A 19155-nucleotide genomic window follows, 5' to 3' on the forward strand; every position below is an offset into this window, starting at 1 on the left:
GGCCCAGTATCCCCGGAAGCAGGCATCATGCCCTCGGGTAAAAGCCCAGCGGCCCCTTATAGGGGCTCTTTGGACTCAGTCCTGGCGCCTTTGGCGCCAGGCTCATGTTGGACATCAGTCCTGGCGCCATAGGCGCCAGGCTCATAAAGGGAGGTGTTTTGTGCACTTACCTGATGCAGACCATGCTGCACGCTTCAGGCCTCCCTGAGACCTGAAAGGGACTATTTTTTCATAGGGACTATTTTTTCACTCGGGCGTGGCCAGGGAAGGATACATACCTAGTTGAGGAAGGATACATACCTGGGAATTCTTTGGGGGCTATTTAAGCCACGCCCACACAGCAGCTCATGCTTCGCGTTGTTCTGCTTCCTGCAGCTTAACGCTCACCGTGTCTGCTCCTGGACTCCAGCCACGCCCGCCTCGAGCCTGGAAGACCTGCAAGGAAGGAAGAGAAGAGAAAGGTGAAAACCAAGGACTATTTCAAACTTCTTACCTGCATCCGGAATCTTCTCGCCAGCATCCCTGAAGAAAGACTTCCATTTAAAAGCATTGCGTTGCTCGCTGCAGCGCCACGCTTCACTCACCTGTCCTCGAGACATCTCCCGGCTCCATCGCGGCTGTCAGCATCGGACGCCACATCTCTGCACCTAGGGGAGAGAGGAAGAAACAAAAGGTGAGCAGAAGGAACACAGAAGGAAAGCCTGATTAACAGCCATAATACTTACCGGCTTTTCTTCCACATTTCGGGTCGGCGCCGCCCCGTTGGCAGGTACCGTACCCCAGATCCTATGGGGAAAGGACAAGAGACATTTCTGGGGAATGATAAGGACATTTAGAGGGATCGCCCTCATCACTACTCACCTCTGCAGTTTAACCCCTCGACGCATCGCCTTCATTCTGCACCTGAAATAAAGGACAGATCACAGGTTAGAAAGACAACATAAAGGGGGCCTCACTTGAACTTTGAACTTTCATACTTACGGCGCATCGCTCAGGAAAGTCAAGTGGATTTTGCCAGCGCCATTCTGAAAACCAGTGAAGTAACTGGACGAACACGCGCCCCTGCACCAGAAGCAGGATGGAGAGTTCATCCTTCCAAACCATAAGGTGAGCTTAAACCGGGGATTGGAGGAAGTTAGAGAGGAACGAAGGGGGAAGGGGGAAAGGGGGAGCTAGCACACTATTCTGCAGACTGTTAATCCCGTTTCTTATCTGGAGAAGGATATTCCTACAGGCCAGGCAAGCACGATTTGGAGGTCCTGTCCAATCGGTGTTCCGGGTCCTGCGCATCACGCTAGAAGAGGCCACAGCAATCCAGACTAGACCAGCACCCCCGTGGGAACCAGGTGAGCGTTAAAGTACCTTTAAATCCTAATTCCATACCAAGTCAACCGTGGCAGAGACTAGCTGTGGATATTTTGGGACCTGTGGCTGGTTTAGGAGATGGGTTCAAATATATTTGTGTTCTTGTTGATTTTCATTCTAAATGGGTGGAGTGGGAAGCGGTTAGAGAAGTAACAGCTATGGATTTAGTTTCCTTTTTGGAAGGAGTATTTTTGAGGGGGGGTTGTCCCTCTGAGTTGGTTTCAGACAATGGTGTACAATTTGATTCTGAGTTTATGAGAAAATTCTTTAGAGGGGTAAGGCATCAAACACATCAGAACAGCACTGTATCACCCAAGGGCTAATGGATTGGTTGAGAGGGTCAACAGATATATCAAGGGAGACATCCAGCTTGCGATGCGTACGGGTCAGTCTTGGAGAGATGTAATGAATCACATGTTGTGGAGTTATCTAACTGCTCTTCACTCCACTACTAAGATGTATCCTTTTGGGCCACTTAAAAGGAGGGAGCCTGCAACTAAGTTCTGTCCAAGGTGGTTGGGATTAGCAGGTGCAGTTGAGGTGGAAAGGGACACCATAATGGAAATGATTACAAAAGTGTGTGAAGAGTAGGGAGTTGAAAGTTGGAGATTGGGTATGGGTAAGAATTCCCAGGTCTACACAAAAGTGTGTGGACAGTAAATTTATTGGACCGAAGAAAATTACTGCTGTGCGTGGGAGTGTGATCATCTTGGAAGGAGGGGAAGAATAGTCTCAAGGCAGGTTGGCAAGAGTAGAAATTGATGGGAGTGAAGAGTGTGAGAAGGTGCATGATGAGAGTGATGATCAAATTACAAGTGAGGAAAAGGAAAGTGATGCCTCAAGCACATGTGAAGAAGGGTGCAACATTGGTGCTACAAAGAGACTCACAAGTAAACCCAATGGATGAAAGACTTTGTTCAGTGAAATCAAACCATGTAATTGCTTATTATAGCACTTGGCATTTGTGTATTTTATATACATTAGTTTGTTAGGATTTTGTTTTGTTAAAAGGGGGGAGGAGATATGTAGGGACCTTTGTTAGTAATGTTAATGTGTACGTGTGTGTTCCATTATGTCCGTGTTCCAGTTTCACGAGCTTCAAGACTAGTTTGGGGATTCTCGTGAAACTGGAATGCAGCATTTGAACTATGACAGTTTGCGTGGCTTGGCTGGTGGGCCCGCTTGAATAAAGGTTGTCTTAAACATACACTGCGCATTAAGACTTCTTTTCACCTATTTAATTTAGTTATATATAGTGATAGGGTCAGGTAGAGTTAGTTTGGGTGGAGGACTTCCTGACATCTGACAAGCATGTTTAGTTCCTTTATATAGGTAGGGTATTACCTCTTGCAATAGGGAAAGACAGGCCTTATTCTTATAATTTGATTAAAGAAAATCTAGAATGTCCTCAACGTGTTGGACTACTTCTTCTACTAGCTCCAACTATCTTCAGGATCTGGGATGAGAAGCACAGACCTGGCATGCCTCTGCCAGTTTGATCTCCCACAGCCACCCATGCAACCTCTGTTCAACTGCTTTGTTCTCTGCAACTGGTGCAACTCAGCACCACAATGATTCACCCTATGATGATGGCCATTTCCTTTTCCCTGCACAAAAGAACTAGGCCAGAAAGACTGAGTGGAACTCAGAGAAGGGCCCCTCTGCATCCGCTCAGCCAGGACCCCAACCTCGGTTACTTCCGACTTCAGATTTCAGTTAACTTTTGAGTGCTGGCCTCATTTACTAGTCATCATCCGATCACCTCCTACAAGCCAGGCAGGCCAGCTGTAGTTTTTAGCTGCCAGAAGTTCATCCCTGATTCCCTCCCTCTGGAAAGAATAGAGGCTTTAGAAAAGTGCCTTGCTTACTGCTTTATGCTGAAGTTAGCTAATTTGTTGCATTTCAGCACTCACAAAAACAGTGCAGCAGACAGGAGGGGGGGTGCTTTACTTTGCTGTAAATACATGAATACACACCTTTCTATGAACAGATTCAAGAATAATGGGGACTACTGCATATAATCTTGAAGATAACGTTTTAAATCCTGCATTTCATTCCAAGGCCATATTGATCACTTCCTCTGCCGAGCTACTGCTTTGGAGTGGTTGATAATTCTCAGTCACATCCAGTTCATTGTTTCCAGAAAACTTTGGTTTTGCTGGTTAGGACACAATATACCCCCCCCCCCCACACCCCTTGCCTTGCCCCCCTCTGTCTATAATACATCCCAATTTGGTTTTGCAAGTTTGTCTTTTGGAATTGTGTAAAGATGAGTTAGCTGTATGTCTATGTTATTAGCCAGGGGTTACGCTGCTACAGGTTTAAAAATCCTTCTGTCTCCCCCAAGGGAGCATAGGATCAAGATCAAAGTACTTTGCCTGACTCCTAAGCCTTTCCAGAGAGAATGCCCATGATGCCTGGTTCTACGCTTGGACAGGTGTTGTGTTTACGAATCCCAAATAAAATTATTAAAATATATATTATATATATGACACACAGATACACACATTTAAAAACATGGATCTCGCATCCTTTCTTTTTCACCTGTATTGAAGCAAACAGTTCTTTCTCTTCCGGTATCTGGGGGATTCTTAAGATGTTGGTTCTCTTCTATTTTTGTCCTGAACAAAACCTCAGCATTGATAGTTGTATCACCTGTCACAGAAAGGCAAAAACACATGATTTGCACCACAACAATACATTTGCTCATATTTGCTGGTCATTCAAAGTTTCAACTTATTCCTCCGCCTTGTTATGTTGGTAGCTAATTCTACTTTCTTTATATGCTTAGCAGTTTGAGGTTAAAAAAAAAAAGAAGGATGCACAAATCATGCTGAACTCCTTAAAGACACTGATGATCGGCGTTACAATCAAATACATCCCTATTTTTAGCTTCCATAGCAGATTTTATGATACAGACTTGCTTTCACACAGGCTACCGCTACAGTCACATGCTGAGTCAGAGCTGAAATCATCTTGAGTCCAGGAATTGTGCTTCCAACAGCAACTACAAGCACTCAACCAAAAGTCATAATCTTTCTAATCTTATTTGAAACATGCACACATTTATTTTATATTAGTTATCTGTCCTAGGGCAGCCAAGCTCCGAAAAACCAGCCGAGTACTTCACGAAGACCATTTCTTGCAGCCAAAGCATCTCAAACATGAGAAGCAACTGACTGGGGAAATACTAAGCATTGGGTATTGGTTCGGACACCCAACTAATCAAATTTGTTTTGCTCACTTATTTTACCCTAAACATGTATATGGCGGGTCGGGGGCTGGTGATATTGCTGGGAGGGTGGAGGGGCAGTGGGGGTGGAGGGGGCGAAGGGGATTCTCCACCTGCATTTTGTGGTAAACATCAGAAACAAAAACAAAACAACTACCAGTTAAATTCAAGCAATAGACATACATCTGAGCATTGAGAGGACTGCCACACAAGGGGGATACGTGAGCCAGTGGGGTTGACCCAAGCCCCGACGCATGGCCCACAGCAACAATGAGCACTGAGAAACTGTCAAATGAGGGAGAAATGTGAGCTGCTGAGGAAGTGAAGCCATGATGAATGAATCCACCTTCAAGAACAAAACGAGAGGCACAGAGTAGGGGGCACTTCAAACTAGCCAGAGGGATAGACCATGGAACAGAGCAGAAAAGAGGGAACTGTAAGAAAGCAAGCAAGACTTGTAACCAATGAGTACAGCTGAACCTTGGGGAGTGGAGTAAAAGTAAAATGGGGTAAAATCCCCTAGAGCACCTTGGAAGATGGGGCATTGAGAAGACCAGACTGACCAGGAATACTGCACATTGGGCCATAAAAGTGCAGTCCTATGTCACAGATGGCTCAAAGAATATTCAGAATCTCAGAGATGGTTCAAGGGTTTTTATCTGTTATTTAGGGCAGTTCCTCTCGCTCTCTCGCTCATCTAGAAAGTACCGATCCCCCTTGCCCAGGCATCCCAACTCCCCAGGTTAGTATATACCATATATTTCCTCCCTCCCACCCGACACTACTGTTGAGGTTCTGACTTATGCAAGAGGTGACAACCTGAAGGCAGAACGCCTGATCTATTCAACCTTAGGGACTTCCTAGCCTGGCCCTACACAATCCAGTGGTCAGTTACCTAAACAGGGATAATGGAATACGCATTTCAAACATTCTGCCTGATTCGATATCCTTCCTATCATGCCCACATACTCCTCTCACTTCCCGATGTTCCCTTCTCGCTACTCTCCTCCCTCCAACTTCACTCGTCTTTTCTATTCCTTGTGTCTTCCTCTTCTGTCCCTCCAATGTCTATCACTCCTTCCAAGTCTGGCCTCCATCCTTTCATGTTACTCCTTGCTTCCTCTGGACAACCACTAACACCTAACCCCTACCTCAAATAACCACTCCCTCCACCACACAACCACCCCCTCCTTACTGCACACTATTACAACTACTCCGTCCCACCTTCTACACAAACACCCTCCTTTCACTGACACAAGCCCTTCATATTTACTCCTTATACTCCCTCTCCTGAGGTATCGACCCACCTGATCACGGCTGTTTGACTGCGGTTGGTGAAGCAATCGTTTTCCTGCATTTTTTAAAGGGTGAGCTGTGTTATGGTGCAACATAAATAGATTCTACAGGTAGTAGTGGGGTGTGGGAATAGTTGGGGGCAATCCAATGCACCTGATCCCTCTCCTAAACACTCTTGCTACTTCCATTCAACGCAGTAACTTGTGCACTCACTAACCAATCTCCTCCTCCTCCCAATCCTCCTCCTCCCAATCCTCCTCCTCCCAATCCTCCTCCTCCCAATCCTCCTCCTCCTAATCCTCCTCCTCCTAATCCTCCTCCTCCACCTCCACCTCCACCTCCTCCTGTGGCAGCAGAGCAACCAGAAGATACAGTGGGGGTTAAAAGAGACCGCAAGCAGCAATGTGGCTCTGTTTTCCTCACAAGGGAGGTGTTGCATACAACAGTCTTCAAATAGTGTCTTAAGACCGTCCCCTTTCTCCGTGCGGGGCTGTAGCAGCAATCAATGGCTTTTGTACAGTGTCATGGTGCATGTTGGGAGGGACTGGCCAGGTCACCCCTAACGTAAGTCCATCCTTTGGTTGGGGGTATTTTATTGCATGTCCCTGGTGTTGTAGGGGAGCCACCCTGGACTCCACATCAGGCAGACTGAGGCTGACGTGCAGTGCGCAGCTTCGGTGACTGCCACGTAGGAGCTCCAGCTTCTGTTGCTTCTCCTCCCATAGTGCCGTTTGTGTAGACCATCTGACAGGGAAGTCGCTGGGTCTCTGTCTCTCTCGCAGTTTTCTCCCACTCTGCGCCAGAGCGTTTCCAAAAGTGCTTCTGTAGGGTGGTGCTAGCTCTCCATCTTGTGAGTGTTCTTCCCTGGGATAAAACAACATGGCCAGCATTTGGGGTCATAGGCATGGAGGGATGCACTTTGGTACTGCACATAAACAAAATTAGCACATGGGGAGAGTTCAGGAATTGGGGCCCTTCTGACTACCACTGCCCGCCTCTTGGGTAATACCGGCTCAGATTTCTTCCCCGGTAAGCCCCTCACCTTAGGATGAGAGGGTTTCCCACCCGCTTACCCTTGCCACACCTAGGACACTCTGAGGAGGTCAATACTGACAAGAAACATTGTATGCTGGAACTAAGAGAGCGAGTTCCTAATTGATGCAAACTGAGAAACTCTCACTGATATTAAACCCTGGATGCTGGAACTCTATTGCGAGTTCCTAGAGCAAACATAGAATGCCATGGTCCGAAAAGTGCAAAATCCAAACATACCCTATGAAAGTCATATTGACAAGGAAGATTGCATCCTGGAACCAGATTAGGGCTTACTACGACGCACTGAGAAAGCCACTCACAGAAAACCTTATGTTGGGACATAAATTGAAATGTCCTAGTACATGCCAAGAAAGACATACAGACGAGAATCATTGCACGTTGGAATTCAGAGTGCTTGTTCCTAAGGGACATTGAGAAAGTCATAATGACAATGTTGGGACTTCGAGTGTGTGGTCTGAGAAACTGTACTACTAAGACATATTGCATGGTGGTTACAGGAGTCCAAAATCCTCAAGTATCTGAAAAGGAGACATTTGAAGGATTTCCTAGCATGCTAAATACAGGAGAACGAAACTCTGCAAATATCCTGAGAAAGAGACTGATACATACTGCAAACCAACCCTAAAGACAAGGGCCAATCTTGGCAACTTAACAGACATTCCCAGGTTTTTCGGTCAAATTTCTTTCTTTGTGCAGTTTTATTGCATCAAGTGTGTCAAATTACCAATGTAGAATGTACCTGCTATCATCTCCCGCTGTGACATATTTACCATCTAAAATATTGATTGGTAAATTAATGAGAAGATAACTTAAAATGTACATGTTTAAATGTGCCTGTTTTTAAATATGCACAGCAGGCATGTAAGGGTGGTTGCAGATGTGACAGAGTGAGCGTTATAGTAAATGTGTGCCGCTGTATGCTTGTAGTGGTTGCTGGGAAGGTCTCCTACTTCAACACAGTCAGATTCCGTTAAGCATGTCTGCTCTTTTCACTCACCTGGGGAATGATCAGTACTGTGCCTCCTCTCAGGATCTTTTGGTTCCGGAGGACTAAAATCTTCCTTTTCTTTTGAGCTCAATGAAAAAATAGAAGCAGCAATAAGAGGACCTACAATGGTGAGAAAACAGATTACAAGTTAACTCAGCTCACAGCTGGTTAAGTCAAGACCGGATTTTCATTTTGGGGTAGGGACAAGAAATACAAAAGGCAGTATTATTAAAATTACCACACAACACAAGGCCCTCCTATATTGCATAAAGAAACAGTAATGGAGAATTCCTTATTATATAAACAAGTGCGTTAATGGGTTAGTGGCAGAATCTGCCCTACTCTGAAGTACTAGTGCGCAACGCACCTTCTCATCATGTCACACATTGTTTATTGTGCTTTCATTGTTAAAAGGCTTTCACAGGCAGCAATACACACATCAAAACGTTAAGGAAAAGTAATCAAATAAGAGAAAGAGAAAGTTACTTTTGTGCTGACTCAATGACTTTCAAGCCAACCTCTCAAGCTTATATAAGCTCATGTACTGTGAGACATTATAAAATATAAAAGTGCCTTTAATTGTGTTGATGTTGTTAAAGAAAATTAGGCTTAATAAAGTTCCTTTGATGGAATGTAGCTGTACAGATAAAGATAACATGGGATATGTCTTAAAATGAGTGATTGCAAAGCGACACATTTTTTCAGGATATGCAATATTTTTCCAGGCCCGCGCTACTAGTTGGAGTTGTACAAAATTAAACTTCAGAAAGAAGCTCTTCACGTCTGGTCTGCACTTTAGCGTGCTCTAAGCAACACACTCCATCTTCTGATGTGCAATAATACATTCAATGTTACACCGGTGAAACGCACAGTGTTCCCTTAAATATTCAAGTGCATATTTGGAACCAATTTTCGCCAGTTGAATAGCCTTATAGCCTAGGTTATCAACTGAAGCACTTTATTCAAACTGAGGATTTGGGAATTGTCTTTACCTGTATTTTCTAGTAGGAGTTCAATTATGATGAATAGCTATACCCCAAAAAGTGAGCAGCTATTACTCACTATTCAGCCTATCGACTATGAACATTGATAGTCATCCTGAGTTCTAAATGAAGAAGCTAGAATGCAGCTGATATCTCAATTGCAAGACAGTCTTCAAGTCTTGCTTTTAGCAAGTTCAATTGAAAGGAACATCTGTGCTGCGAAAAACATTTCTCCAAATAATGACAACTGTGGTATTTTCATTTAATAGCTTTTTAAAATGAGGTCCTACCTCTGGCACCGTGAAGAGAAAAGAACTTTGAAAAAACACAGTAATATTTGCAGCAGTGCTTGTTGCAGTAGTGTTTTGATGGGAATACGAAGTAAGGGCAGGATCTAATTTTAGACCAGAATAACAAAAACTCCCTCAAGTTTTCTGAATGAACATACCAAAAGGAATGCTTTTCTTTTTGGGGCAAACAAAAGATCAGGGCCTTTGTTTTATTTCAACTTGTTTTACGGAATGTATGTGTTTACTTCTTCTGCATTCACTTTGCCATACATTTACCTTTTCATACCTTTACTTATGTCTTTCACTTCTTTCAACATTCACTTAAACATTACAGGGGGAGACTCCCTTAATCCCCTTCTTTTTGAACACCTATTCTTCCCCTAAGCCCTCCCTGACCCCAAGCCAACCTTACAGCTAACCTCATCATATCCATTGCCAGCTTGAGAATGTGAAGATGCAGATGAAGTAAAGGTAAGAAGAAGTAAATGCATGAAGAAGTACATGTCTGACAGTGACTGTAGAAGAGGTAAGTATAGAAGATGTTATCTAGGCAAAGTAAAGGCGGATACAATTTTAAAGTTGTTTTCTGTGCAGTAACCATCTAAAGTTGTAACTGTGTGTTGTAGCCCTACAGACAATTGATCTAGAAAAACTGGGTCTTTTATGTAAGATATAATTCAAAGTGGTTCATTGGAAACATTCAGATGGAATGCCCTAACTGACCATTCACTCCGGTTCTCTGGGGGGGATCAGTGTCCTCCTGGGCATCTTCTTCACAGTGCTTATGTAATCGTTACATAGAAAACCAATAGTGTCCCTTGTTATTCTAGTCAGGTCTGAGATATTAAGTTGTCTTAGTGTGCAACAAAGAATGTTGGCCCTATCTGATGATAGGAAAGAAGGGTTGGTCTTCGGTAAAGAGAGGGTTTGGGATAAAGCGGGACTAACTTGAAGTTTGCTAAATTTGCATTTTGGTATGTTTGTTCATTAGGTTATAAACGAGGTTGAATGTGATTATGTTTTCATCTTTTCTGAATGTCAATTGAGCGAATATAAAGGGTTACTTATGTTCAATAATTCATGTGGTATTTGGAAGGTGCTACCAACTGCAATAGCTTATTTCCCGCCTCATGTTTCCAATTCATATCGGACATAGCAGTGTGTGGGTACTCACTGCTGGTGCTCATTTTACTGCAGAAATTTTAACATATCTATGAAATTCTTCAAGGCCAATTAGCCAATGGTCAATAACACTACAGCCTTTGCGATAAGCAGCTTTAGCTGGTCTAACACTTGGTTTTTGCCTGTTAAAGCAATGAAAATTTGATACATCATTTCAAGTCATTTTGTATATTTTGCTCTTCTATTAATGTTATTTAAGGTATGACCCTTATCTTGTCGAGTGCTAAAAAATCACGGCATTTGAAACTTCACTTGGTATAATGGCATGAAAATCCACTGCATACAGAATAGTAGTGACTAGGCATCTTAGTGCTATTTTTTTACACAATTGCTTAATTCTCACTTAAGATAAAGTCATTGTGCTTACATGGCAGGATATACATTTTCAATAAGATTAAATAAACTTGCATTCGCCACTAGCCACTGGCAAGTGACTGTGACTTTTGGCGAGTAAGAAATGGTGTGCTGTGTGAATGGAGGTGGCAAGTGCTTTTTTTTTTAGAACTGGCTAGTAGCTTGCAACTTACATTTTTGCCCCTGCCTTCAAGTGAATGGAATCAAACATTTGTCCAGAGCACAATCTCCAAGTATCATGACTACAAGTACCCCTTTTGGGTTACCCTATGATCATCAAACAAACATGATACAGTAGAGTCTCTACAAGAGTATTTGTCTAGTTTCCATGGAATTTGGTATGATATGGCATTTATAACGCATCTGTACACAAGTATTTCTAGGCGCGACAAGACAAGGAGGGGGAAACAAGGGAGGACAAAATAACGATCTTACTAGGCCTTGTGGCATTCAGATCGCGCAAGTGCGGGGAAGACGGAAGGGGAGATGTGCCGGGGGTGGGGGGGAAGAGGAGGGAAGTGCAGTTAGTAACAAGGTCTTGAGTTGCTTCCGGAACCAGAGGTGGTTCTGCTCAAGTTTGAGAGAGGCTGTTCCAGAGGTAGGCCCCAGCAGAGGAGATAAATCTGCCCCCAACTCTCTGCTTGGAGAAGCTTCTGAATATCAGAGCGTTGGAGGTGGATGAGCAGAGAGCTCGAGAAGGTTGATGTTTTATGAAGAGAAAGTTGGAGGTAGAGCGGTCCCAGGCACCAGAAAGCCTTGTGGACAATGCAGAGGGTCTTGAAGTTGATCCTTGCAGCCACAGGGAGCCTGTGAAGAGATTTCAGAGCTGGAGAGATACGATCCCTGGGTTTGAGGCCAAGGACAAGTCTTGCAGTCCTGTTCTGGATAAGTTGTAAACGTCGAAGTGTAGAGGCAGGAAGATTTCGAAAGAGGCTGTTGTAATAGTCCAGCCTACATGGGACCAGAGCTCTGGAAACATTGAGCTTCTGGGTGAAAGTGAGAAAAGGAAGAACACCTATGATTCAAATTACTCAGAGATGATTCAAGGGTTTTCACTGATTTTGTAATGGGCCCTATGGCAATAAGCACCTCATCCCTAACCCAGGTACACCCCCGCCCCCTGAAACTAGATTAGTAGATAGTGAAGATTGACCCCACTACTGTTGAATATTTATACTGCACTGGCTGGTTATGAGGACCTAAAGGCAGCATGACTTCTTTAACTAAACTCCCTTAGGGACTTTCTAAAACGGCCCAACTCTATCCACTGGTTAGTGTTCTACCTGGTTACGCAATTCTGCCTTGCTGATACCCTGCTTGATTGCGTATGGTATCCACTAGTCACTTCCTACTCTACCTTTCCTGTTTCCTCACTACACTCTTTCTACAACTCACCCTGCCTTTCTTCTCTCCTACCCCTTCCCTTGTGTCTCATTCCATGTCTCTTGTTCCTTCTAACCTCACCTCCACCATTTGATAGACCTCCTCCCTCCTTTCTACTACTCCCTCCTCCACAATACTGCCTCCACTGCCTACTGGTATTCCTCCCATCTCCATGCTACCACTATCTCCTCCATACTTCTACTCCCTACTCAAACACCATCCTTTCACTCAGTTGCATACACTTCACATTAACTCCTAATGCTATCTTACCTAACCACACCCACCGCACCATCCTACTTGCACTCATTAACCAATACATCTGAAATTGACTCCACATTTTGCTGCCCCTTTCTTCTTCCTGCTGGTCTTTTGGTATGCCACCTGCACCTCCTCTGACCTCACATGAAAAACCTTCCTGCTTCATTTTCCTCTTTTAATGCTCTCCTTCCTCCTGCCATTGGTTTTCTTCCCCTCTCCAATTATGCTCCATCTTTCCTGCCTGGGCCGTGACACAATCAGCAACAATGTTAAATAGCAGGCTAAGGTGTGTGTGTGTGTGTGTGTGCGTGTGCTCGTGTGTTAGTGTGTTCCAAGAGGATATAGATTTGTACACCAGTGGCGTTATGTTTGCAGATGGGAGACGCAAGTGCCTGAGTTGTCCGGTTCCTTTGACCAGTGGATGAGGTTTGAAAGTTGATTCGATAGATGTAGCATTGTGAATGTTTTGGTGGGGGGAGAGGCTTTCAAAAAGCAGTTTATGTTGGTGTGGTGTGTTAGTGTGGTTGGGGAGCACATGGTGAGGCTAGTTGAGGAGGTTTTTCATGGGTTTGGTTCTTTCAGTGGTTGCCATGTTGATTCTTACAAGTTAGGCTGATTCTTACTGGTTATAATTATGGGACGCTGTTGAGGGAAGTTTCTTTACCTTTGGTTTGGTTTTGTGTGGCTTTGCAGAAATATCGGTTGACAGGTTTGACGGGCTGAAGCGGCATCACGTGCTAATCCAAAAGCATCCTGATGTCGGTGCTGTTTGAGGTGTCCTGCCTGTTAATGATCCAAGATGGTATGCATCTGTGAGGGATACTTGCCTATAGTGATTAGAGATGATGCTTAAGAAATGGAGCTTTCTGTATGTGTTCTATACAATTTCATCGAGGAGATTTGGTCGAATCCAAACCCATCTATTTATTTTTATTTTAAGCCTTTTGGCTGCAAATATATGTGGGGGGGAGACCCCTCACAGCCCCTGTTTGCCCCCCAACTTTATTATTACCTGTACCCACCCCCACATATATTTGTGGCCAAATCCTGCCAAAAAATAATAATTAAAAGAAATATCAATGGATTTGGCTTTGACGAAAACTCCTGCGATGAAACCTCCTATCCCATTCCTCTTTGAGAGTTGAGTTTGATCTGGGTGTTTGCTTCATGAGCGGGTGCCAGGTCATCTGATGGTGATGGTTTATGATTGTGTGCTGTTACTTAGTGGTCTAACGCATGGTGACGTGTTACCCTCCAGCCTGGAGAACCAAAAAGCATGTTTCTTTGCATTTTAAGAAAGTTAGGCGGTCTTGCATTATCTAATATAATAATATAATAATAATTTAGCATTTATATAGCGCTACAAACCCTGAGGTATCTGAGCACTGCTTATTATTACCCATGGTGTGTGGTGCTCATTTATCAACCCTGGAAGGATGAAAGGCTGAGTTTGGCCCTGCCGGTATTCGAACCTGCGTCAGCAGGCTCTGCACAGATGCATGAGATTAACAAGACTAACTCTTATACATCGCACTGGACATGTCCCGTTAATCAAACCAGGCAAAGTCAGGCACTTGACATTAAGTGCATGCATCTGATACCAATTAGCTCTACTCACACGGATAAAAGGCGGAACAAGAAACACACCATGAGCAAGGTGGAACACGAGTAAGAACAGAACTTCTGGGGCAAAGGTGAACATACTGGAGCAGAGCGACGGACCAAGGGACGACAGCAGAGGGTCGAGAACCCCAGGAGTTCCCTACAGGAGGTTGTTGCCTCCAAAAGGCCACAAAAGACACAAGGAGAAGGCCAAATCCCAAAGCAGAAGGCTGCATTGTGTTTCAAGGATGCCAGCGACTCTCCCGGGTGAACGGCAGAGTTGGGGAGGCGAGGCCAAGCCTCTGGTACTAACCTTGACTCTTGAAACAAGAAATGCACACAGCTGACGAGTTGGCAAGTGAGATGAGAGACCAGTGTGTGTTAAGGAAAGATTGAAGTTGCAACATTAAATCGCAAGTGAAGGCTGGACGCGTGTGGATGAGACGCGAAGAAAGGCAGCACTGTGAATGAACTTTGAAGTAAGGATAGCTGTGAAACCAGCAATATAGAGTAACGGAGTGGTCTGGCGAAAGGAAGTAGCCCACTCGAAAGTCTCAGTGAAAGGTGAATAGTTTGTAGCGATAAAGTGAATGAACTATAAAAGTGAAGTGATTAAAATTAACCCCGAGGAAAAGGGAGAGTAAAAAGCTTAATGTTGAACTTTGAGTCGAAGTGCTCCTGTGGAGGTCTGTAGAGAAAGCTGCGCACAGTCTTCAAGATCCGGAAATGGTCTGAGCCTGACCTAGGGAGACCCGAAGTGTAATACGTTTGGGGAAAGGAGCCCCCTGCAAGTATTGTTGAAGTTTTGTTGCTAAAAGGTCTGAGCCCAACAGATGGGGACCAAAGTGAACTTTTGTTGTGAAAGGTCTAAGCCTGACAGTGGGGGACCGGCGTGAACCTTTTGTTGAACTTTGTTTGGAGGACTGGATAGAGAGACTTTAATGTGGAAGGCCAGACGGGCCTCGATTCACATTTTGAACAGTTTTTGTTTTAAAAACCCGAGCCAGAGTGTGTTATCCTGTCTAGGGAGACAGCCTTACTCCGTGCTGTCTAACGTGAGGAGGAGAACTGATTCAGGCACATTTATTCTTTATATCTGAACACTGATTTTCATTTACACACATTACTCCTTTATACTCTTTTTGTACAAGGGATAGGGCAGGCATTAGGTTTTGTTAGCATAGGACATTTTGATTTGACAGATTCCACTAGAACAGTTTTGTTTATTGTTTGATGGTTGAAACTACTCCCATCCTAGTTATAGGGCAAAGTAGGAATTTTTACAAACCCAGAAACTTTTTTTTAAAACAATTTTATTGTTTTTTTAAACATAAACATAACACACTCACTATTGAACATCACGCAATACACATTCTTATAACATAATTACTTCCCCCCACCCCTGCCATCAACTACCCCCATCCAACCCAGGCTTAGACTGCATACCTCTTACTCCCTCTCCTTCTTCTTACTTCCTTTTATCTGGTTACGGTTGCATCGTGTACAGAGATCACTACCGGGTCTCGACAGACCCAGAAACTTTAATAAAGGTTTTACAAATTGTACCTTTTGTGTCAGTGTCTTACTTGTGATACCATGCCTCACCTACATATGGTGTCAGAGGTGGGATATGAATCAATTGAGACAAATTGGGGGACCTTAAAATTACAGACACCTAGTCACAGAGCATCAGACTCCTCTACTGCCACAAAGGAATACATTGGCTTTGACATTTGTAGCAGCAGGGAAGCCACTATCCATCCTGGGAAACGAGGGATGATTCCCACAGACTTAGTTCTAATACTCCCTGCGTGTTGTTATACAAGATTGGCCCCAAAATCTTGCCTGGCCTGGAAGCTTGGTCTAGACGTCCTAGCAGGCGTTATACATCCTGACTTTCGGGGAGACATAAAGGTTCTGCAAAAGAACCATGGTGAGACCCTGTTTGAAATACACCCTGGGGACAAAATTGCACAAGGAATTCTCGGGAAGGCTCTATTTCCCAGTTTTGAAGAAGAAAATAAACCAGAGGAAACAGAGAGGTAACTTAGGCTTTGGAGAAGCCAATTAGACACCTATCATCAAAGCAAAAAGGGAAGAGGAACCTACGATCCTTCCCGATCTAGCCTTTGCCCAGAAAAATGATCCAGTACTTGTAGATGTTTTCTTACAGGTGATTCCTGAGGGAGAAGAACAAGAAAAGGGGAGTCCCTTTTTCTTCCTAAAACAGGGATTACTATATAAAAGGGAGACCTCCAGGGAAGGTCTAAGTAAAACTCAGTTAGCAATACCCAAGACCCATCGTAAGATCGTGCTAGAGATTGCACACTCTCATTTGATAGGGGGGCACTTAGGACAATCTAAAACCAGAGCTCACATCAGTGGGAAATTCTATTGGCCGGGTATCCATGCCGACAAAGAACTTCATTCAGACATGCGAGATAGGCCAAAAAAAAAACAGCTCACACATTCCCTTGCCTGCCCCTCTAAAGCCATTACCATAATAGAAGTCCCTTTTTCTCGAATCGGGATGCATATCATTGGGCCGGTGGAAACTTCTAGACTGGGTAATAAGTATGTTCTCATAATCGTTGATTACGCTACCTGGTACCCAGAAGCCTTCCCCATGCGGAACAACACAACCCAGCAGATTTTAGAACATCTGTTGCCATTCTTTTCTAGGGTCGGTTTCCCCAAGGAAATTCAAACAGATCAGGGATCCAATTTTATGAGAAAGCTTATGGGTGAAGTCAAGGAATTGCTACACATTACCACCTTAAGAACCTCAGTTCACCACCCCCAAACGGACGGATTGGTAGAGAGATTTAACAAAACCATAAAAATAATTCTGGGAAAATTGGTAGACGAGGATGGGTAGGACTCTGACTGCATGATCCCATGGGCCCTATTTTTCAGTAAGAAAGACTCCTCGGCATCCACCGGTTATTCCCCTTTTGAGTTACTCTACGGTGGAGAAGCAAGCGATGTCTTAGACATGCTCCGGGAGACCTGGGAAGAAAGAGAAGAGGCACCAATTCCCCTCTCAGACATCTAACCGATTGCGAGAGCACATGAAACTCGTCCGGAGTCTATTCCACACTCACATGGAGAAAGCCCAAGACCAGCAAAAATCTACCTAAGACAAGAAGATGCATTTCAGATGATTTTCAGTGGGAGAGAATGCATTAGTCCTCTTACATACCCCTGAAAATAAACTTGTCTCACGCTAGGTCTGAGTGCGACAGATGGGAACCAACGTGAACTTTTTGTTGAACTTTGTTTGGAAGAATGGAAGGAGAGACTTTAACGTGGAACGCTAGGTGGAACTCTATCCACGTTTTGAACCATTTTTGTGTTAAATGTCCCAATTCAGAGTGTGTCATCCTGTCTACGGGGACCGCCTTACTCCGTGCTGTCTAATATGGGGAGGAGAGCTGATTCAGCCACATTTATTCTTCATATTTCAACACTGATTTTCCTTTACATATATATCTACTTTATACACTTTTTGTACAAGAGATAGGGCAGGCATTTGGTTTTGTTAGCGTAGGACATTTCGAATTTGACAGACTCCACTAGCGCTGTTTGATTTATTGTTTGATGGTCGAGACTACTCCATCCTAATTATAGGGCATAATAGTTTTCCAATCCCAGAAACTTTAATAAAGGTTTTACAAATTGTACCTTTTGCGTCAGTGTCATACTTGTGATACCATGCCTCCCCTACAGAGGGGAAGGGATGTTTGGGGGCTAGAAGAGCAAAAGCACAAAAATGAGAAGAACACAGGCTTTTGGAACAGTTCAAAGAAATACATTCTGTGATCTTAGAGGGCAAAATGGTGATGTAAAACGAAAGTAAAGCAGAGAGATAAGAGGAGGCCAGGCCATGCATACATTTGAAAACAATTGAGAGAAAGTGATAGAGAAGACGAGATGCTAAAGTAACTGATGAAATAGAAAGTAAGAAGGGTGTAACAGAAGATCGGATGGGTAAAGAAAAACGGAGGCAAATTGAGGAATTATAAACTTAGCAAAGGAGGGAGAAGATGGGAGGCAGGAAGATCGAGCAATAGAGATGAGCAGTAATCAATACGGTAAAAGACAAGAGAAAAATGAAGACGTTTTGTAACATGAAGAGATGGGGAGAGTACAACAGATATTGAAAATTGCATAACGACAAGAGAGCAATAGAAGAAATGAGAAGAGAAAATGAGAGAGAAGGATCAAAGATAACGCCCAAGTTACACGCAGAAAGTGAGAAAGACTGGGAAGATGGAGGAAAAGAGCGATGGGGGAGGAAGACTAGGAGGAATAGTATAAGCGGGAAAGAACAAAACCTCAGTTTTAAAATGAGAGGACAACCAGTTCAGAACAGCAGAAAGACAGTTTGAAACAATAGAGTGGGAGCAGGATCAAAGGAAGAGAAAGAGAAAACGATCAGTGTAATCAGCGTATAGAGGAAAAGAGATAGAAAGAGGTGATAAGGGTAGAAAGATGAGCAGTATACAGAGAGAAGAGGACCGCCCTATAGAAGGAGTAAAGGAGAAGAGTGCTGAGCCCAAGTTACAAAGTAGGACTGTTGGGAAAGACAGGAACGGAACCATTCAAGAACAGACCCTGAAATACCCAAGGTGGAGTGTGTACTGAGCGTTTTGCAGAAGTAGGCAGAGTTACTTTGTTACAGCGACGTGAGCCTTTCTACTCTCTCACTGCCTGGAGGTGGACTTTCTTTACTAATACCCAGCACCCTAGCGGAGTGCGCACTGAGTGTTTTGTGTTTTGTGTTCTACAACGCTCCACACTGCTTCTCAAGAAAAAAGGTTTTACTCCAGTATGCTGTGGAAATCATTTTGTTTAAAGTCAGCAATCACTGACTGAATAAGTTTGTCAATCCTTGCTTCAAATAACACGTCAGCAATTCCAAAATGGCCACTGACAGGAGAGCAACGTGATTGCAGCTCTCTTGTCCCCCGATTCTCTTGTAAGGCCGATTTATGCTTATGCTTAATTACCCTCCCCGAGCGTGGAATAAGGAGAGTAGTGGAGGCAGACTATAGGTGGGGACGTGCTGTACCTGAGTTTGTGTCCGATTCTATGAAGATTGGAGAAGAATGACGCTCCCAGAAGATCGTGACAAGGAGGGTGGCGAAGGATTAGAGGAGCGGA

The 19155-nt window shown here is 44.0% G+C and overlaps 1 protein-coding gene across 3 annotated transcripts in view; it reads right to left on the minus strand.

The window, feature by feature from the left end:
• Window positions 1–19155, minus strand: part of LOC138510500 (zinc finger protein 514-like) — a 255115-nt gene that overhangs the window by 106553 nt on the left and 129407 nt on the right. For all 3 annotated transcript variants that reach the window (XM_069626195.1, XM_069626194.1, XM_069626196.1), the window contains exons 3-4: window positions 7947–8057; window positions 3910–4020 (exon numbers count right to left, since the gene is read on the minus strand). In XM_069626195.1, the coding sequence (XP_069482296.1) occupies window positions 3910–4020; window positions 7947–8057 (222 nt within the window). The remainder of the gene's footprint in view (window positions 1–3909; window positions 4021–7946; window positions 8058–19155) is intronic.

Source organism: Ambystoma mexicanum, chromosome 6p (assembly GCF_040938575.1).
Source record: "Ambystoma mexicanum isolate Mex_15411 chromosome 6p, UKY_AmexF1_1, whole genome shotgun sequence".
NCBI lineage: Eukaryota > Metazoa > Chordata > Amphibia > Caudata > Ambystomatidae > Ambystoma > Ambystoma mexicanum.